A 22,996-nucleotide genomic window follows, 5' to 3' on the forward strand; every position below is an offset into this window, starting at 1 on the left:
AAGCAACTCACTATTGGGAACAATATTTATATATTGATATTTTTATCTCTTGAGTAAACCATAATCATGACAGTGATGTTAGCCATAGCAACTAATCAAAAGTTTGCTTTCATTTTCTGTATACCTGGTGGAGTGGTACATTTCATAGTTAAGTTAGTCTCACCTCTCTCAAAACAGAGTGTCTCCGCATAAGTCATTCTTTCTCATTGGGAGTTAGCAATGTATACACCAGGGATTGACTCGGGAATCCTCTATCAGTCTCACAATAAATGATTGGTAATGACTCCCACATATACACCAGATAACTCAGCAATGTCCAATTCATCTTTGAGCACTAAGTAACCTTTCTACAGTCTACGATTTTAAGGGCATAACGGGGAGGGGACTGGGTGTGTGTACGTAGTCAATGTACAGTAAGGGCATGTCAAGCATGTTAGAACATGTGCTTGCAATCAGGATAAATTGTAAAAAAACATTTATGTATAGTAGATATTTCTAATATCATAATAAATGTATTTTATGAGGGGGGGGGAAAACAAACATTTTTTAAAATGTTTAATATTTTGTCATTAATTACTATTATTAACAGGTGACATTAATTGAATAGATTTTTTTTGTTTTCTGTCCTTTCTTTTGTAACTTGATATTCCACATATGTATTGGACATATCCTTCAGTGTCTTGTCTGTTAGAGCAGAGTTGACCTAGACCAGTATTCATTAACAGACATTTCTTCAGATGCACTCCTTGTTGAATATGGACGTGCTTATAACCAATGCACATGTGTTTTTTTGCGTTTCTTGATGAATGAGGCCCAAAGTGGCTGAGATAAATGTAACTGTGAAACATAAATAGGATGTGATGAGAATATCATGCAATTTTGGTGCAACAGATTAGCTGACAAATAATACAATGATATAACATTTCATAATGATATTCAATAATTACATTTAGTTATAAAATTCAATAGAAGAATAAGCAACATCATTGGTGACAATGGTAGAGTTAACAATGACAATAACGGCAATGGCATATAATCAGGGGCGGGCTGGCCCGGGGGCAGGGGGACAGCGCCCCCCCGGGCCGCTCAGTCTTACCGCTGATAGGGCCGGGCGGTAGGCCGGCCGGCCGCCCCCCGGATAAATTATCTCCTGTTTTTACCAGCGGCTGCATCGCATGTCACGTGATGCGGCCGCCTGTGCACCCCCCCCCCCCCCCCGGGCTGAAATCTGCCAGCCCGCGCCTGCATATAATCAGCAATGACAGTGATAACTAAATGGATCACTGCACCATGGGGCTGGAATCATTATCAAGTTAAATGGAACAATTGAGGACTGCAAACAAATGGAACTGTTTCAGACACCCCATCTGGACCTCAGACTGAACCTTGACTACATTCTGACATTTGGAATGCACCAGAAATCTTCTAAGCATATGGACTGGACCTGGGTTCTCTCTGGACCTCTGGACTGGACCTAGAATCCCTTGAGACAGGACCTGGACTCCTTCTGAATAGGACTTGTGCTCTGTCCAGACTCCTGGACTGGATCTGGACTACCTCTGGAAGTTTGCACTCCACCTCTGACAGCTTGCTTCAGACCCAAGGAGCTGTGCCGAATTGCTGGCATAAGACTTTGTTGGACTTTATCCACCAGCGGTCGGCCATGTTTTCCCAGAAGTGTTGTTCACCCCTGGGATCATTCTTCCTAGAAAAGACAACATAGGATTAAACAGGGGAGGACTGGGGCTGTTTAGGGGTTTAATGTGATTTAGGATGATTGTGTGTCGAAGTCAGCAAATTGGATAAAGTCATTTCAATTAAAATCGAGCAAACTTGGTTGTCTTTGTCTGAAAAGATGCGTACGGTACACTACGGCGTAAAAGGGCACGCTACGGCGTGGAAGGGCGTACGCAGCTACAACACGTGGCAGCAACAGTATTTGGTCTTTTACCATACATTCGTACAAACACGCATACTTGTAAAATAGTACACATTAATGGTAGTTGCAACACATAGTCATTTATGTCGAAATATAGTAGTATTTATGTTATATATTATAAGTTATATGCACATTAGTGAAATATATGGAACAGGTTGAAGGAATCATATCATGGGTGGTATCATAATAAACCTCTTAACATTTGCTACTGTTCGGTTCACTCTGCGAAGGAATCGCAGTGTGCATACGCAAGTTATGAATGATAGGGAATTATGAACTACTTAAGACTAAGGAATCTTGGCGGGAAGAGCAGAGCATACCCCCTGGAGAGATGACCCCCTCCTTTGGATTCCTTAGGATGAACTAGCCAATGATTGACAACCCCTTGGACCTTCCTGAAACCTGGACCAATAGAAGCAAGCTATACCAACTTCATTGTTTTACTGTATTCCTGTGTGCATATAAGCAGCAGCTTCTCATCTAGTGTTCAGACATCTTGTCCCCAGACTTCAGGATTGAATGACTGCACACTGGATCCAGAGCGCCTGCGATAAGTAACGGCTGTACTTATTATCACTTCGCTTGATTATATTATACTACTTTTTGCAAATAAATCTTTGTGTTTTGGAAACACAAATCGAGGTTCGACAATCGTTATTGGTTAGCGACAATACGCACTTAACATATTCAGACTATCCTGTGTTCATCTTTCTGTCCAGCAAGATGACCAGAGCCACTCACCGCAGTGTGCTTGCTGTTACTTGAGGATTCGGGGTAGGGTAAGGATCAGCACCTCCAATGTGAACTATCAGGTGAAGTATGAAATATCAAGATTGACACAGTCAGAGACCGGTGGTACAGAGCCTAAATTACTACCAGTATTCACCAGTATTCCCCAGAGCCCGTTGTAAAGTGTGATGGCTTTACCTGCTTAGTAACCAAGACAAGGTCCACCAAACTGGCCATTAGTGTGATGGGTGGAGCACTACAGGTAAACAGCTCGAAAAGCAGAAAAGTCAGGCTAGCAAAGGTCAGCAGGATAGAGTTTAAACGCAAAGAGCAAACAGAGAAATAGCCAGGAAAAGCCAAAAGGTACAGTACAAATTCAGGATCCAAGTATTACGAAGACAGGAACTAGCCAGGTCACATATCAGGAGTCTAGCAGTAAACAGGATAACACACTCATGAGCTCAGAACAGCAAAGCTGATACTCTGGTAGGGAATGACAAGGCAGAGGTTTAAATACTGTTTGGGAGTTCAACTCCCTGCCTCTATGATGTCAGTAATCAATTGATCGCATCTCAGTGAACTTGAATCAGCTGTACTTGTCACATTGTGAAGTCAAAGATAGATATTGAGTCCTGCATCTAAATGCAGGATTCCTGACATACATCAATCCAGGGCTTGCCTTAGCCCATGATGTCTCTGTAGATGGTCATCTAGGAATTTGCAAAACTGGAATACGGTTACAGTGCAGCCTTTTCAGAGTAAGGATCTCCCACTGAAGGGAAAAGGAAGAGGGCCTCTTGCGATGTGTGCCAACATCTTGGGAGACATCCTTGCTTGTTTCCCTGCAGCCCATGCCGATTATTTGTGAGCCATTTCAGAAAGTGGCTGTTGACATGGTGCACTGCCATGACTAAGGGAATTGGTGTGATGATACCAAGGTGTTAGAGCATAAGCCCACTAGGTAACTCTGATATCTAGGGGTTTAACATCACACAACAGTGTCTTTATTACAGAACTGCAAAAATACAAGTGTAAACAATAGCTAGAACAGGAATAAAACATAATTAAAAACAACACACAGGAGGTCACCAGATCACACAAGAGTCCCCACAGTATCCCAGAGTTAATAATATAGTAACTGCTATAGAGTTCAATAGCAATTACCTAACTGAACTATTCTTTAAGGTTCAGGACAAGTCGTAACTTTGCAAGTGGTTCTGATGAAGTTTTCATGGTAATAAAATGGTGGTACACCAGTACATTGAGATTACCTGGAGTCCGGCCAAGCTGTAGTTTCTAAATTGTGACTGGGTGTGCAGTATCCTGGGAAACGATAGCAGCTTGCCTTCCGGCCTGGTCGTGAATACGTTTCTCCTGACTGCACTGAAGAAATGACCCTCCCAATGTAGCTGATAATTTAGTCTCTTGCTCTTAATGGTCCGGGCAATCGGCCACAAGTTCTCCACCAGCATGGTGGGAGTCTAAACCTCAGTCGCCCTGCGCCTACAGGCACACCAAGTGAATAGATTAATGAGCAGCTTGATGTATACAACAGCGGGATCACAGCACTGGTTTATGCAGGGTCACAGGATAGAATCATAATGGAGCTAAAAAAAATTATATATATAATGGGCGCTCTATAAACCTATTTAATAACTTTGGATAAAAATATGTACAAAACTATGGCCAGTTGCAGCTCTCCTTACAGGCTCTGGGACCTGAGTATAGATTAGAGATGGGCGGGTCCGGTTCTCCGAGAACCGAACCCACCCGAACTTTGGGTATCCGAGTACCGAGCTGAGCAGCTCGGTACTCTCCCGCCCATTCCGAATCCAAATCGAGGCCGAACGTCATTGTGACGTCGTCGGATCTCGGGACTCGGTTCTCGCGATACTTCAACTTTATAAATACACGCCTCCACAGCAATCCATCGCCATTTGACAGAGGGAGAGAGCAGGGTGTAGTCATAGGCTAATTAGAGCAGGGACAGAGAATACAATATTGTTCTTGCAATTGCTCTAACCAAAATCGCTAGTGCAGAGAGGAGGATAGAGGTTTATTATTTTTTCTTCATATTTGGCACTCCCCAGCGCTTTTGGGGTGTCCCCCATAATTGTGCATTAATATTTCTGGCTGTCAAAAGTCATATCTGTCAGCAGTATCTACTCAATAATTTTTAGCACTCCTCAGTGTTTTTGGGGTGTCCTCCCTAATTGTGCATTAATATTTCTGGCTGTCAAAAGTCATATCTGTCAGCAGTATCTACTCAATAATTTTTAGCACTCCTCAGTGTTTTTGGGGTGTCCTCCCTAATTGTGCATTAATATTTCTGGCTGTCAAAAGTCATATCTGTCAGCAGTATCTACTCAATAATTTTTAGCACTCCTCAGTGTTTTTGGGGTGTCCTCCCTAATTGTGCATTAATATTTCTGGCTGTCAAAAGTCATAACTGTCAGCAGAATCTACTAAATAATTTTTAGCACTCCCCAGTGGTTTGCGCTCAGAATGGATTCAAAGCAGTCCACATATGATCTAAATGAGCAACCAGGTTCTGTCACCAGTCCTGATGTTAGTGTTCCCAGTACGTCATCTGGCCAAGGCGATGTCAAACAACAGAGTGTTTTCAAATTAGTGCAAAAAACAAAAACCAAAAAAAAATTTACTGTATTGAAGCGAAAAAGAAGTGTAACTGAGCAAAAGTTAAGTGACGATAAAAAAAAAATTGCAAGCATGCCATTCTACACACGCAGTGGCAAAGAGAGAATGAGGCCTTCACCTTTGGCTATTAGTGGCAGATCCCAAAAAGTTACCCAGCCTACAATTGGTGCACAACTACTGTTACGCGTCAAAGCTGAGCTGCAAGATACCAGTGAGGCATTACAGGAGAATATTTGCTCTGATTCACAAATGACAACAATCCCTGTGGAGAGTCCATCCAACAGTGGGATGTCTAATCGTGAGCATTCTGCTGATGTGTGCCTTAATAGCCCGAGTGTAGCCGGTGATACCCAAATTGAGGATGCCACTTTGGAATTAGAAGAGGATGAGGGGGAGATTTGTGTAGGCGACGAGGGCGCTAATGATGATGTTGATGATTATGATGCAGACAGATACCAAATTGCCTTTCTCAATTTCTATTTATATTCTAGATTATATAACGGCTGAATAGTTTTCTATTTTACTCCTAGTGGAGAGAGGATCTGATGCAGACAGATACCAAACTGCCTTTGTCCATTTCAATTTATATTGTACAGTATATAACGGCTGAATTTATTAGTATTTTATACAAGTGGAGGGGGGCCTAGAGAGACAGAAACCAAACTGGCTTTCTCCATGTCAATTAATATTGTACAGTCTATAATGGCTGAATTTTTTGTTTTTTTAAAAAAGTGGAGGGGGCCTATAGAGACAGAAAGCAAACTGTCTTTTTCCATTTCTTTACATATTTAACTATAAGTGTAGGGTGTAATATAGATTCAAAGACGATGGCTGCATTGCCAATATGCATAGATGGAGAGGAAGACAATCTGTTTTGTGTGTAGAATAAATGAAGGCCTACCAACGAAGAATTAAACAGTTTTTTTGGATGATTTATTACCTCAACAATTAGATTACTTATCTCTAAAACAGTTGGAGCACTAAATTGGGTTATTTTAGGCACAAAAACATGTATTTTCCAACAAAATAGCAAAACAAAACCAAACAAAACCAAAACCAAAACCAAAACACGCAATGGCGGTTTTGCAAAACCAAAACCAAAACCAAAACACAACGGTAATCCAGATCCAAAACCGAATCCAAAACCAAAACACGGGGGTCAGTGACCATCTCTAGTATAGATATAAACATAGACAGAGGAGAGGATGAGAGCGCAAAAACTGTAAACCAGTAGTTAAAATAATTACAATTTAATTTATTATATAAAATCATATGTATTCATAAATGTTATGAATGAACCATTGCACATATTCAATAAAACATTAGCCAGTATCAAGTGTGTCAAACAACTGGCATAAATTAAGTTCAACACTCTTAATGAGTCAAAGCAGATAAAAAATTCCTTAGATGGATTCACAGCAGGTATAATAGTTAATTAATATACTGATACGTATAGAGGTTGAGACCTATAAATAAGCACAACTCTGTGTGCAGGATGGTAATCAAACAAATATAAGGATCAGTCCTGAAAAGTAGATGTGACAGGAAAAATACCCTCTCTGTGAGAGGAACACTGAAGCCTTGAGATGTTAAGCACTTAACGTTAGTCCCGAATGAATCAGATGATGAAACGGCCAGAGCGCCGAGAAACGCGTCAGGTATTTGCTGGATTCCAGTTGGCGTTGTGACAGCAGAGTGATTACTGTACCTCGGGGTTGAAGAGTGTAACAGATTCTGGATACTTCTACTACTAATCTTGATTAGCGCTGGCTTACCTGAGGTGCGGAGTCTAACGATCTCCCCGGTGTTCACCAAGAACCACCGCAAGGCGGGGTGGGCTTCGCTGCCAGGAGTCGCAGGTCGCGGTCCTCAGGTTCACCCCAAGATGTAGTAAAGCGGAGTGGAGCGGAGGTAGCGGAGTCAGACAAGCCGCTTCGGTACACAGGAATGGAATCAGGCAGAATCAGAAGGCAACTCGGAGTCAGCAAGCCAGGTTCGGTACACGGGTCACAAGAACAGAAGAATGGTCAGCAAGCCGGGTCGGTACACAGGGATAGGAGAGCCAGGGAAGTCAAACAGGCAGAGATCAGCACACAGGAAGACACTGGAGACTGGAAGACACAGCAATCCACGAAGTACAGGAGCCAGGAATAGGTAAGTGTTGCTCTGACACTCAGCGAGTGTCAGAGTGAGGTTTTTATGCTGACGGGGATTCAAAATCCCCGCCTCTGGGTTGCGGTCATGTGACCGCCGAACCCAGAAGTGCGGCATCCGGACGGAGCGGCGGCGATCAGATAAGTATGTTACAGTGCCCCCTGCCATAAAGGTGGACTCCGAACACCTAATAGGGTTTCAAAGGAAATTTTTTATGGAAGGATTTAAGTAGACGGGGAGCATGCAGATCAATGGCTCTTACCCATGAGTGTTCCTCAGGGCCGTAACCCTTCCAATCCCCCAAGAACTGTATAGCACCTTGAACTTTACGAGAATCTAGGATAGTTTTAATCTCATATTTGACTTGATCCCGATCCACAACAGGAGGAGGAGTTCTGGATGAGGTGGAGAATCTGTTGGTTACCATCGGTTTTAACAAGGAGACATGAAAGACCTTGGGTATGCGTAAAGAGGGAGGCAGACTCAATCTAAAGGCTACGGGATTAATAATCTCAGAAATAGCGAATGGGCCAATGAACTTGGGCGCAAATTTTTACTGGGGACCTTTAAACGAAGCAACGGGACTGAGAACAGGGCGCATGCGCCCGAGTACCCGGAAGCGGAGTCCCGCGGCAGCCGACAGGGAAGTCAGACGTCCGTTCCCCGTCTGACAGGGGATCAGCGGGGACGGCGTCTGACACAGCCAACCTCTCTCTATTTATATCTATATCTATTGTATAGCTATTCCTACAGCGCTGTTCTTTGGTGTGTTTGTTTTTCATAACTAGTGCTTGTTCTATCTAGTTTTAAAATCATGGATGTGCCTTGTGATTCACAGTTTTATTATGAGATACAGGAAATTAATAAATATAGGTCATAAATATTAAACAAGTAATTTCAAATAAAGTGAACAGGATGTTTTCTTCACCTATTTATTGCTTTACCACCACATTTATTATAATGTTGCCTTGATATATATTCCTCCACTCAGTGCTGTGTTACTGGGGTGAATCACGACCTGTCTGCAGAAGTAGTGTCACGTTCTATTTAAGTTTGTGCTGTCACTCTTGACTCTACACTGTCCATTCTGGGAGCTGCAGCAAGCACAGTCAAAATAACCAGACTAAATTCATCTATGTAAAGGGAGGAGGGCAACGAGAAGAGCTTTAATCCAGATGTCTGCACAACACAGCACCCTAAGAAAGTCTGCCAAACACTTGTAATAGCAGCCTTTACTTTCATCAGTTCTGCTGTTCACATGCAACAAAAGTTAGTCTCCTGCAAGTTTGACATTGTCTCGCTTTTCTAATTCTTTATGACTTCTTCTGTAGAGAGATGGTGCTTTGTGCACACTACTTAACTTTCTAGGCAGTTATGTTCCATCCAATGTCCCCAAATGTATCTATATCCCTCTCTCTTCACCATTTTTTCTATTATCCCTCACTCATCTCCAACCTCTCCTTTCCTCTTGACAGTTTGTTTATTTGCTGGTCCTCTTGTTCCTGCAGCCTGACACCAAACATCATGTGCCCCTGAAGCAATACGTCTCTGCATTTCCCCCTTGTCCTTGTACTCTAGGCATTTCTGGGAACCTTTGTACCTATTGCAGTTACTCAAATATCGACATCATATGACCCTTCCTGTAACCCAAGTTTGGGGACCCATGCACACGTGTCAAGGGAGCAGGGGTTTTATGTAAACAGGTTTCCTAATATCCATCTGGATCAGATAAACAAATGTCAATAATCTATTACAAATATTCAGTTTGCTTTAAAAATTGCCTACCTTACCTTTAAATTCAAATAACCATCCTTACCTTGTATATATTTTGAGTTTTGTGGCATTGTGGTGTCAGCACATAGTGGGGGTAAATTTAATATGCGGAAACATGGAAGTGCAGAGGCTGTTTTTTCCTGATTTTCTTTTTTTTAACTTTATTTATTGAGGAAACTGATGGGTACAACAGTAAACAAGTTAGAACAACCAATAGAATCGTTTCCACATTACTATATATTATTAAAAAGTAACTGGGAGAGGGAAGGAGGAGACAGGAGTTAGAGACAGGTGAAAAACAGAGTGAAAGTTGAGGTTCTGTTCTAACAGGCTGCATTTTCCTGCTTCTGACATAATGGATATGTTTTTTTGTTGTTGTTTTACACATACTTGCCTACTCTCCCAGAATTTCCAGGAGATTCCAGAATTTGAGGGAGTCTTCCATGACACATGGAAGAGTAGGCATCCTCCCAGGTCTTGGTGGAGGCGATGTCCTGACCCCGATATGCAATTCAGTGAATTTCAATATTTCACAGCAGAGGGCAGGTCACGGTGATACGTCAGCTTCAAAACACCCCCTCCTGCACTTGTCACCTGACCTCCGGAAAGTCGGCAAGTATGGTTTTGCATGATGTCACAAAGGGCAGTAATATGGTGTTCATTGAGGGAGGAGCAATTGTTGTTCTTTATGACAGGCTTGGGCACAACGAAGGAGTTCCATGCAAAATGTAGCATATCTGCAATCATATCCCCGATTCAGTGGATGAATACAAAGACAAGATTTGTTTAATAGAATAAGACATGTTTATTAACATATTTGAAAGTGTTCTTGATTTACTGTACAAGGGACCTGTAGATCCTGTTTAGCCTCGATCAGCAGATGAATGTGCAGGCTACCCCAGAGGTGGAAGCAACTGGTATTTGGTCACTACTTTGGAAATGCCTTTTGCTTTATATAGTAGCATATAAGAGAAGTACATTAACATGCAGATAAACTCATGATGTAAATAAGAACTCTAAATGTGAAGCTAGCCTCAATGTCCATTTACTGTTATTAATTTAGTATATTAGTGCGGATGGAATAAGCAGTATTTTAGGGAAAGGAAAGAAAGATGGAAAATTAATTGAGGGGTGCTCCAGGGTATGCAAGTAGGTAGTTGTTTGCAGAGATGCCTTAACTTTTGTAGACGCACATATTTTGGTCTCTGTTCAAACATTGTGACTCAAAGGGGAAATTCATTTAGTCACAAAGTGCTCCGGAGAGTCCGCGATTTGACAGAAATCTCTGCTCATTTATGGGTGTGAGTGAAAATGAGTGGAGATTTCTACCTTAATCGCCGGCAATGTGCACGAGTGATGACCGTGCGCCACAACGCCGGCAATTGAATTCTCCCCTACGTGGCTGATGCAGAGTTGGTTCCAAAATGGGAGCAAGTTACATGCAAAAAAAAAACTGAAGTAAAAATTGTGTATTTAAGCCCATATGCTGATCCTTGCTCATCTTAAGATCTGTGCACCTCAGTAGCATCTGCATCTGGATTAAGCCAGGCACACGTCACACACACTAACGTCCCACTTGCGGCCAAGTTTTTAACCAGTTATTTAATGTGCAATAAATGTATTTGCTATTAGCAGGGCCGGTGCTAGGGTCCACGAGCCCTAGGCATTTTTAAAAAAGCGGCGCCCCCCCCCCACAAAAATCGCCGCCCCCCGCAAAAATCGCCTCCCTCCTCTCCTTACCTTGTCTCACCACCGCCGCCTCTCTGCTCCGTCTCCTCCCCTCCATTCACTGACACTAGTAAGTGGAGGGGAGGAGACGGAGGAGAGAGGCGGCGGTGGTGACAAAATAGCCTCTTCCCCCCTCCCCATGCATCTGATGCTGTGCGGCAGCCGTGACAGGTATGGTCAGCGGTCATCGCACAGTTTTAAAGTATTTTATTATTCTGTAGCGCCCTCCAGAGCCCGGCGCCCTAGGCAAGTGCCTAACCTTGCCTAATGGGAGCGCCGGGCCTGGCTATTAGGCATCAATAAAACTTATAGAAACTCTCTAATACAGCATAAACAACTCCTCTGCTTATGCAAAACAAAAATAATAAAGAAAACGTCCCTGCACATAAAACATGATACATGCCCGAGTGACGAAGAATACACCAATTAGCTTCAGTGGTACAACTGCAAGCAGTCAATTAGAAACGGTTCAGAGATCATCTGTTGTTTATAAATGCCTCTGACCACCCGCAAATAATACGGTTTTCTCATGTGTGTATATATGTCTTTTCCTGGTCTGCATCTGTTCACAAGTACATGTACACACCCTTGCTATCCTGCCCCATCCCGCCACTCCAGGTGCAGGCTGGTGTAAGTGGCAAAATCATGCAAATCTACATACGTCCACTTTCTGGCCATGTGCAGAGCAATTTCTTGCAAACTGGCATCCCACTCTGCATTAGTCCCAAAGTGTTTGTGTAGATGGAAAATTAAAATGTGGAAATGAGGTGAGGAACAATGCACATGAAAATAAGTTTTGCAAACTAGAAAAATATGGATGTGCAAAAGTCTACCAGTATGTTTTGTTAAATGTCACATCTGGGACCTCTCCCTGATAGTAGACACCAGTGCTATTTAGCTAAACCAGCTCCCTGTTACTAAAAGCTTGTTGTGTATAGCATTATTCAGTTACCTCTAGGATGTATGCATGAGTCATGGCTGTTTATCAACAAGGGATGCAGGATTACAGGCCTAGGAAACCACAGGGATAAAACAGGCTCTAATTTTAGAAACACAGAAGGCACTGTCAATGTCAGGCCAGGTAGAGCAACAGTCAGGCAAGGTAAATGTTATACTAGGTAAAGCAAAGTCAGGCAGATTCAGTACCAAATCAGTTTCCCTAGACAAGCTCAGGATCAAGCCAAGGTTAACAACAGTCATGCAGAAACAGTATCCATGAGTATAACCCAAAGACAAGGTCAGGGTACACAGATTTCAGGCAGGATGATGAGTCAGGCTGGGTCAAAGTACTAAATGAACCACAAGTAAAAATCCACCCAGCATGTGCCCTGAACTTATGTAGTGATGTCTATCCATTACTCATGAGCGTGCCCACATTGCACATCCCTGTAAGGTCGGAAAATATTATATTATTCAAATGAATAAAAATGAAAATGTCTGTAGTGTGTCAGGATATTTAGTAGCAGTAGCGTTACTATTACTGTGACAATTGGGATGTCAACAGCAGTAGCAGAAACTTAAGCATGATATTAATAAAAATGGGCACAGGTGCCTTGAATCTGGGCCTTCCTGGAAAGTGTTTGTTTGCATGCCTGGCAAGGAAAATCAAAAGTTCACATCATACATGAGCTACCCTGTTTACAGGTTGTGCTTGCTGATTACTCATTGCTTCATGTGACAGCTCGGTGTACTCTCAGGGACCACTGGAAACTTGAACCTACAGGACAGACAAAAGAATGTGTGATATGTCCGTCCCAAACATATGCATGTGACCAGCACACAAGTTATATATAGGGTGGACTAAGGGACAGCAGAGAAAACAGGAGCTAATCTTGGAGTAAGAGAATCACACCAATCAAGAGACATTCACAGCCAGGACTTCTGGGAAGAAAGACACGTACAAGACAGTGAAACAAAATCTTTGTAGGTGCAGAGAGAGTTACATATAGGTGGGAGAATTATTTCACAAAGGAAGAGGAGACAGGATTGTGAAAGTACCATGGATTACAATACAGACATTATCCGGGACAATAATCCAATGGACAGTTTGGAGAAACAGCTCATTTGTCCTATTTGCCTTGAAATGTTTAACAAGCCTGTAGTGATCCTGCCATGCCAGCACAACCTGTGTCGGAAATGTGCAAATGATGTGTTTCAGGTGAGTTGTGTGCTCTACCTAGGCAGAAAAGTATATGTTTGTATGTATGTGCTGGAAACTTCATAACTGCAGCACTTTTCTTGTCTGATGTGCTTGTGTTTTCTACTACATCTGAGGCATGGACTCTGTATTGTAGTAACTTTTATGTTGCATGATTTCCTGTGGAATCATGACATTCTTACCTCATTACCATGGTCTGTGGCCATGTGACAGAAAATGTTCATCTATACACCTGATGTGTTCTTGGAAATGTAATGTTGTATGTCCCTTATCCACAAATATTTACTCAGTGTTATTTATTCCTTACTTTATTATATTTATAGATTTTGTAGGACCACATGTTTCTTGTTAGATATATGCCTACCTACTGCAAAGCTATATTGTATAATTTATTTTCCTTAATTTTGTTTAGTAAATGAAAGTTTCAACAGTAAATATCCTGTAGTTCTGACTTGTGCTGTCACTGTAGGCTGGAAACCCATACTGGCCCACACGAACTTCTGTGTCTGGTGGGAAATTTCGATGCCCAACTTGTCGTCATGAAGTCATTTTAGACCGGCATGGAGTTTACGGGCTGCAAAGGAACCTACTTGTGGAGAACATAATAGACATCTACAAACAGGATTATACCAGGTGTGTAGCATTATAATAGTTATAATATAACTAATAATTATAATATAATTATATTAGTAGTATTAGATCATATTTCCAATGAAAGAAATGACTTCAGTTACCACATTCAACTATAAGGGCTTTCTGTGGGCCCAAAATAAGGCTGATATGTAATATAATGGAGAAAATATTTGTGATGTTCCTTTGTAACCCTACTTTTGTTTCTACTAATAATCTTACTTTCTTTTACATGTGTCTAGTCGACCAGAGACAAAAAAGGAAAATCACCCAATGTGTGAAAAGCACGAAGATGAGAAGATAAACATTTACTGTCTGAGCTGCCAAGTACCAACCTGCTCTATGTGCAAAGTGTTCGGAGCGCATAAAGACTGCGAAGTGTCTCCCCTTCCAAATATATACCAGACTCAGAAGGTGAGAAATATAGAGGACCCTACTAATACACCAAAAGGAAATGACCAAGTGGCCAAACCCATGTTATAAGAGCACTCTTCAAGATATTATTCATCAAAAATAAGGAACACTCACAACTTATAGAATAAATAAAGCCTGGAACGGAAATCTCTCCCCTTTGGGGAAATAATAAATGTAACAGCACTAATATAGAGTTATACATGACTAAGGAAAGATTATATTCAATTGATTTTTTATTTTTATAGATTAACAATGTTTACTTTTTCATACCCCTCAACTGTCCCAATTTAGGAGGTGGGACAGTCCAGATTCTAGTGCTTTGTCACAATGTTTATCCTGACTGCTGAGACTGTTGTGAGATATGTCCTGCTCACCCACATTGATGTTGCGCACACCTCCCATAGCATGTCGCTTTTCTGGTGTCTTTCTAGGGGTCTGGAGGGTGAGTGGGGGGATTAAGGGATAACTTGGTGCTGTAGACTTGCTTGGCTCACACCCATTATCATGCTGCCATGACCCCTTCCAGAGTGTGTCAGTAGTACAGAACATGCTAATTACCATGGATTTATTTAAGACAGACACACATTAACATCCATAACAAGACATTCAGATTAAAAGTCTTTCCCTAGATAAAGCTGTAAGGTAATGTAAAATGCAATAACCAGCCCTTTTTATAGTTAATGACTTGTATTTGCTCCCATGAGCTGCCAGTGCCACAGTACTTCTATCTCAGTGTATCAATAGTAGCCTCTTTATAAGTAGAGCCCAGTCAAGTCAGCTGTTATATTTAGAAAGGGTTGACGCTGCAGCCAGGTCTCACAGCTGTGTGGGGGTGTAAGGTCAGAACAGGTTGAAGTGGGACATTTGAGATTAACTCTATTAAAGGCTGTACATCTATAATCTTCATCAAGTTAAATAATACATTTTTTCGATTGTCTTTTAATATTCTTGACTTTATCTTATTTTGTGTTTTTTTTCTTCAAATTAACCTTTGTTACATTCTCTTTCTACGCTCACTCAGTAGTGTTGTCCTACAGAACTTGTCCCTGCATTTGATAATCTCACACACATTTACTGGTCCATTGTTGTCATCTTGGGAATTAATTATTGTTGTGAAACATCACTGTACAATAAGGGACAAAACCTGGAACAATATTGATTATATTTTACAAATGTACATAACACCTGTTACAAAAAAAAGGTCAAAAGCACTGGACATATAGGAATTAAACTGAAGTGAAACAAGTGTAGTGTACGATGCTGCAAAATTCCAAATGGAAACTTATTGAACTTATGATTTTACCATTTAGTGGAGACACCTTAAATTTGTGCAAGACGTATTAGTATATATTCACCGTATTGTATTAATTTACATTTAGCTGCATATGGTCTGACCCACTAACTTTTTTTTTTCTAACACAATAACAGAAACACAGAGACCTGAAATTTCCTCGCAAAATAGTTCTACAAATGTACTGTAATACCATAGAGTGTACATAGTACAGAATGTTTTATAAATATGATATAATTGTAGCTGATATTTTTTAATTATCAGTGTTAATTTCCATTTGAAGCATAATGATTGCAATCTGAATGAAAAAGAAAAAGTTTCTGACAACTTACATGGTCAATAATTAGTGCTATTGTTATATATACTGTGTTTACAAAGGTTCGGAATTTGACATATAAAATTATAAAGGTTGGAGTGATCAGAATAAGTCATGGTCAATGGCCTCCCTATATATAAAGTACTGTCATTTTGTTCACAGATAGAGCTCAGCAGCTGTATATCAATGTTGGTCGCTGGTAACGACAGAATTCAGTCAATCCTTAGCCAGCTGGAGGAGTCATGTAAAACTATAAAGGTACAGTAAACTTTGAGATTACATGTGTAGGTTAATCACCAAACACTATGGGCTCTATTATTAAAGGACAGAATGCCCTATCTATCAAGCGGGTTACCGCCAGCGATAGCCCTACATTCACTGGAGGCAGCCAACACCAGTGAAAAGATTTGCAGGGTCTTGACAGCATAGCATGGGGAGCCTATTTAATAAGGATTGCAGCAGTAAAAGTACCACCACAATTCCTTTTCTGTTATCACCATCTCAGGAAAAAAAGAATGAAATTGTCAATAGCTTAAAACTATTTTTTCTTCAGATTTTGTCTATATTTTCACTATGTTATAATTTATTTTATTAGTGGAGCTAGCCGGGTCACATATGCTCATATCTCCCAAGACTGTCTCGGAGAAGCAGTAAGTTTAACCTTATCGCTCTGTGCCTGTATTGCCTAGGCAAAGGAGTATCACCCTGCTGCCGAAGGAATATTTTAATGGTAAAATGTAGCAATAAGTGAGTTTCAAAATCAGCCATATTGCCTGGATTGATAAACAGGGCTCAAGACGCACACTATAAAAGCATAAAAATCAAAGCAGACAAAGAGGCTTTCTATTGCATATATGGTGGGTGGATCTTTGTACACATCCCCTTCTACAGACTATCAAGTTATTTTATCTTCATACAGGGACCTGTGCCTAATTTAGAGGATTTTGATTTAGAGAAATAAGTATTAACTGCAGATAGTAAGAAAGCGTGTATAGAAAAAGGAGGGGTGCAAAATAGGAGCTTAACTTGTGATTAGTGAACTGAGGCGGTAACGAACTCTTTAAACCTAAAAGAAAAATAAATTATGTCTTTTACTATTGGGCAGGAGTGCAGTCAAAAGAAGAAGGATTCTGTGAATGAACTGTTTGAAGAACTAAACAAAGTCCTTCAAGAGAAGAGGGAAGATCTTGTGAAGAGGCTATCAAAAGCTGAGGAAGAGAAGCTTACTTTTGTGCGTTCTCTTGTAGTAAGATACCAGGAGCAGCTTCAAACCTCTTCCAACCTGCTGCAAAGTGCACTTCAGGCTGTGGAACAGCCTGGTCATGCTACCTTCTTGCTGGTGAGTCATTGCAGTCCATATATCATCTCATGTAATCATGATTATAAAATTAGAAAAGCTCACTGCCATGACAAGCCTCAGCTGGGCAAACATGATGTGTGTGAACGTGAAACAGTTAATCAAAACAAAACAACCTGTTCTTTCTAAAAATTACTAAAATTCTCAAATTATATCTCACACTATTAAATATGCAGTTCTGCCACCACTGTGATTTGGTTCAAGAGCTGACACTCTTTAGGAAGTCTTTAGTTACTCCGACTTATGCCAAAATGCAATCACAATCTCAATGAATCAGCATTCTTGTAAACCAGACAATTATCTGTTCTTAAATATAGCATTATAATAACCAAGCTTAGTTTGTGAATTATTTAAAACACAAAGAAAGAATGTTATTAAATGGAGTTTAATATGATGAAAAAAGTCACAATGCTTATAGTAGTGGCAGAAGTGAGGGTGTAGACGGTGGTATGCCATACCACCACTTTCCCTACTGCTTTCATTTTAAAATGCTGATTCCATTCACTTACATTCCCATTACATTTTTCATCCCGTCACTTCTAAATTTCCATAACGCCACTTCTTAATGTCTACTTTGACTGGCTTATAGCATAAAAAAGGATAACAAAATGACATACACAAATGCAAAACAATTTTCTTAAAGCTCACATACTTTTCATGTAATCTGTTCTCTGGGGCACAACTCGAGTGTGAACAGCTTCTCAGTAGCAGACAGAACCACAAAACTGACAATCTTCAACATGCTGATCTTGTAGCTGGGTCTGTTAGTTTCAGCATCCATTAATGCCTGGTTTAGTTACATACAGTAACTTCACAAATACTCATATTGTTGGGAGTAATCATGACCACATTTATATATTTTCTTTACTTAATTCTGGAATATGACATAATCACAATTCTCACGATTTATAAAAGCTTGACATCATGTTTTAAAGTAGCATCAGAACCGTTAAAACATAACCTTACTATTTTTTATTATTTGATGGCATAAAGATTTCCCTTACTGTATTACTTGTCCATGTTAGTGTCATTTATTCCAAGTAAGTGATCACAATATTAAGCTGCGACTGTGATGCCATCACCTTTCACACTTCATATATTATCTATTAAAACATTTATTTTTGCCTTCCTATCATCACTATTTCTCTTTTTGTTTCTGCAGAAATCCAAACAGCTTATTAAACGGTAAGTGTATTATTGAATATCATGCATAGCAATCAGATGATAGCTCAAATACATATTTAAAGATAATGGGCCAGATTCATTAAGGATCTTACCTTAAGAAACTTCTTATTTCAGTTTCCTGGACAAAACCATGTCACAATGCAAGGGGTGCAAATTAGTATTCTGTTTTGCACATAAGTTAAAATACTGACTTTAAATTTCAGTGTACAAATAAGCTATCAAGTATTTGTGTGCTACATAAAAAAACAGTCAGTATTTAACTTATGTGCAAAACAGAATACTAATTTGGACCCCTTGCATTGTAACATGGTTTTATCCAGGAGACTGAAATAAGAAGTTTCTTAAGGTAAGATCCTTAATGAATCAGGCCCAATGTTACTTGTTAAGCCATATAAACCTATACACATGTGAAAAATATGTTACATGACTTCACTGCAGTTAGTACACATACATGCAGCATGCCTGCATAGTAATAACAGTAAGCTAGTTATCATGTGAAAGAAATAAGACATAAATGGACAGTATCATAATAGGTTCTGACCTCTGTGTGAGAACGAAAGCACAAAATGTATATGGCACAAAATATGATTCACAGTAGGATACAGATGAGGAAAGATAATATACGTGAAGTTCTATTTTTTTTTCAAAGGTTGCCAATTTTTGGCATTTCACTGATTGGGAACGGGGGGGGGGGGGGTGGAGGTGCAAATCCTTACAAATGAACAGCAATGCTATGCTCACCGTTCGTCTTTCTGTTTGTAGGATTATGGAGGCGTTTAAAGGTTGCCAGCTTGAAAAGACAGACCCTGGTTTTGAGAATATGGACCAATTTACTTTGGACATGGAACATGTTCAAGAATGCTTGAGAAACATTGATTTTAGCACAAGTAAGTGGTGTTTGTGGAAAAATTTGTATGGATGGTGCAGTTGCTGTGAAGTTAATTAGAGAGCTAGTGAATCAAATAGCATCCTATTATTCTGTTACTACAAATGGATAGTTGTACACATACACGCAATTTCATGTGGCTCAGAAAATGAATAATTACCATATCCCAATTGTAAAGCGCTACGGAATTTGCTGGCGCTATATAAATAAATGATGATGATGATGATCTTGTGTAGGTTGTAAATATGAAGAGGAAGACGAAGATATTGAGGAATATGAAGAGACGGAAGAAGAGAGACCTGAAGGTAAGAAATTGCTTTACTGACAGAGAGGGAAATATATACACACCCATTAGTATAACGTGGAATGTAATACAATACAATAATTGACTATTGGTTTTGGCATATTATACGCATCAAAAAGCAGTACATTTGCTAGACATTATTATAGAGACAGGAACCTGTTTTTAATGCTTCTGCAGACTTTTTGCTGGGATTGAATTTTGTAATATGTGCATTTGGTAATTTCCTTCTAACTTGCTATTTACAGGGCAGCAAGAATTCCAAAGTGTGTGAAAATCTCATGGGGAAGAGGGGGCGGGATGTGTACAACAATCTCCAGGGTGGATAAAAAGAGGACATCACATGAGCTTGGAGGATGGAGATCCTGCAGGCTATAACTCAGGACTGCTGCTAGTAATCAGAGGACCTTTCTTTTTGGTCATATGATCAGGGTGTATATAATTGTTCAGTCGTAATTTATAATTCTGTTGAGTGCTGTGACACTGCATTTTAATTGATCTACACATTGCCAGGAACCCTGTTACGGGAAATGAGGACAGGTATTTGGGTCACATAATGAACTCTAATGTGTGTATTGTAAATGTAATGACTGTGAAACTGGAATAAAATGTTTCTGGTGTTGTGATACATTTCTGAGATGTGAGGTATAATATCATGGTACATGATTTATAACATTACAATTTCATGTCTTCAATAAAAGGGCTACTAATTGAACTCCCAAATATGTATTTGTAAAAAGATCCATGATAGAACTTGTACTTCTGCATATTCTCACAAAAAAAAGTTGGCAACAATGTCCTTCAATTGATTTACATTTGCGCACAAGCAGCGATTTGGATGGCCAATATAGTTGCTTTAGACCAAAGTGGTCCTAAATCAATACATGCACAGGCCCAAAGCAGCCGCTAATCCTGGTTAACATCAGAACACGAATGATCAGAAGTCAGTTCAGAGTTCTTGAAAATTCTGATGTCCATTAACCTTTATTTATTTAGTGCTAACATACTACAAAAGAGTTTGCAGCCTACCTCCCGGCTGTCCAAATTTAGGTGGGACAGTCCCGATTTGACGGGACTGTCTCACTGTCCTGCTAATCAGGACTTTTGTACTGACTCCAGTACAAAAGGAAGGTGTGTTCCACTAGCAGGTGCCATGCGCAACTACCACTAGTGTGAATGGCAATGGCAGGATGTTTTTGGGGAAGGTGTGACCTAACCAGCTGTGTGCCAGCTGCAGGAACCTAAATGTGGGGAGGTACGTCAAAGAATGATTAGTCATTTGCAATAATCACTACCCCAGGGGACATTACAATATATTCCCTACCACACAAAATCACTATAGAAAATTTAACCCAAACACAATTACTACAATACAATAGTATTTAAGTTCTCTTTGTTTTCAAGCATGAAGAATAACAGAAGTTACTGATTATGCCAACCACCATCCAGAGAAAGATTTGTGGTACTGTGCAGGTGTCAGTGCTTCTCTTCCTCTTTAGGGTGGTTTCTTCTTGTGCCTTGTTAAAACCAATAAAATATATGAAGGTATTTTCAATAGGTGCAAAAGGAAAGCATTCTACTCATAGCCTTCTGTTGTGGGGAGGACTGTAATTACGAGTCAATGAAATAAAAATATACATATATGAATGCGTGTCACTCCTACCCCCACTTCCAGATACATATTGTGAACTTATTGTGCAAACAAGGAATTACTTTACCTTTTAACCCTATGTATTTCCCTGGGCTCATCAATGCTGGATGTTATACTTGAAGGTGCTGTTCCTGTCATTTAGCAAGGTAGTGTCAACAGTTGGTAGTCCTAATTAGCTAGATGGTATATTTTAAATCAGTCTGGGAGATAACGTGTTTTACAGCAAATGTTGTAAAAAATCATAGCGGGGTCACAGAAGTCCTTATGTTTAATATAGGAAAGGGAAATATCCCAAAGAAATAATGTTCATAATTAATATAATCAGTGAGATTAAGCCTAAAACATACAGTATGTCAAACTTAAATGCTCCACTCAAAACATAACAATAGTAATCATGTATCTTCCTGAATATTAGACCTAATATCATACTCCATATGCAATTGTGTGGTACGTTATGACCTCTTTATTGAATCAGAAATGATGTACATATGATATGTCAGAGATAAGAATTTACGGATATTTCAGAATAGACTGATCCACATGCACTTGTGATGTTCCTCCCTATATTAGTATTCACGCAGCCCTCTCCTAGTAACCCCACAGGTAATAGGGCTGGGCTGAAGAATCATGCTTAAACAGTCACTGTATATGATTAAAATTGTTAATTTCATGGAGAACAATTTAACTGAGGTTATGAAACATACTTCCAGAAACAGAGAGACTGGGTGTCACGAACACGCTCCCAGCTGCCGTGACTTTGGGGTGTTTGCTGTATGAGGTCACACATGATTTCAGCCCGCAGTCTCTCTCACCTATCACACAGGTTCTAGACCTACGGAATCGCCCCCAAACACAGCGCTCTCACACCCCCAGACACTTCAATATTTGCAACCACCTATTGAGTACGGGCAATAGGACCCCAATATACTGTCCCATACTGGCAAACAGGCTTCTAGTTATCCACAAACTAACAAGACCCACACCAGCACACACAGGGTTAACTCTTCACACCTCCAGACTGTTACACAAATGTAAATACAAGCACACACAACTTGTTAATCAAATGTATCAACAAATCACACACTAGCATTCCAAGGGTTAACCTGGACGAGCAATCTCTCTTCTAAAAGGCTAATAGATTCTTTAGAGTATCAAAGACGCAACTTATTAAATTATAGATTTCATATACAAAAAGTACAGGGCATACAGATAACAAAAATAATGAATAACAATTAATAATTTTGACATAACAAGCAAAAACAGTTTAAAATAAAAAGGATTACAAGATTTGCACTTACATGAATTGCATTCTGGCCAAGGGGATTTGGCTAGGAAGATGGACAGCTTATCAATGTAACTTGATTTCCCCAAAAGTCTGACAATTGTTCCTTTCCACACACAGGTTTTTAAGACAAATTAAATGGGATGGTCTACACAGTGGCAGTGTTTAAAGCTAATAGGGGGTAGGGATGTCCCCTGGGTGTCACTATACTTTGCTCACAAATATTCCCAGAGTCTTGACCTGTTTGTAATTCTTCACAGATATATCTCAGAGAAATAACACCCCCCTCAATAAACCGGTCATAATCTCCCGCACATTTAAATACCAAACATGATGAGATTACAACAATATCCAATCTCATCCTGAAATACATGTGCCTATGGCTGTTCTCTGTGTAGTTGGTATCTATGCTTCAAGACCCTTGTGTGGTTTTTGCCCCTCAGTACGGAGTTGCATCCAGATTTCCCAAAGTATGAACTATGACAACATTGTCCTTTGAAGGTCATATTTCTATATACCTGTATAGGCTTTCACAAGCTGCCTA

At 40.1% G+C, this 22,996-nt stretch overlaps 1 protein-coding gene across 1 annotated transcript; it reads left to right on the forward strand.

Moving 5' to 3' along the window:
- Positions 1-12,790: 12,790 nt before the first annotated feature.
- TRIM63 (tripartite motif containing 63) lies at positions 12,791-20,147 on the forward strand. Its single transcript, XM_075195549.1, has 9 exons — positions 12,791-13,139; positions 13,609-13,772; positions 14,012-14,183; positions 15,953-16,048; positions 16,896-17,129; positions 18,310-18,332; positions 19,095-19,219; positions 19,455-19,523; positions 19,768-20,147. The coding sequence occupies exons 1-9, from the start codon at positions 12,981-12,983 to the stop codon at positions 19,791-19,793; spliced, it is 1,068 nt and encodes a 355-aa protein (XP_075051650.1). The 5' UTR covers positions 12,791-12,980; the 3' UTR covers positions 19,794-20,147.
- The last annotated feature ends 2,849 nt before the right edge of the window (positions 20,148-22,996 follow it).

Source organism: Mixophyes fleayi, chromosome 2 (assembly GCF_038048845.1).
Source record: "Mixophyes fleayi isolate aMixFle1 chromosome 2, aMixFle1.hap1, whole genome shotgun sequence".
In the NCBI taxonomy this organism is placed as follows: Eukaryota; Metazoa; Chordata; class Amphibia; order Anura; family Limnodynastidae; genus Mixophyes; species Mixophyes fleayi.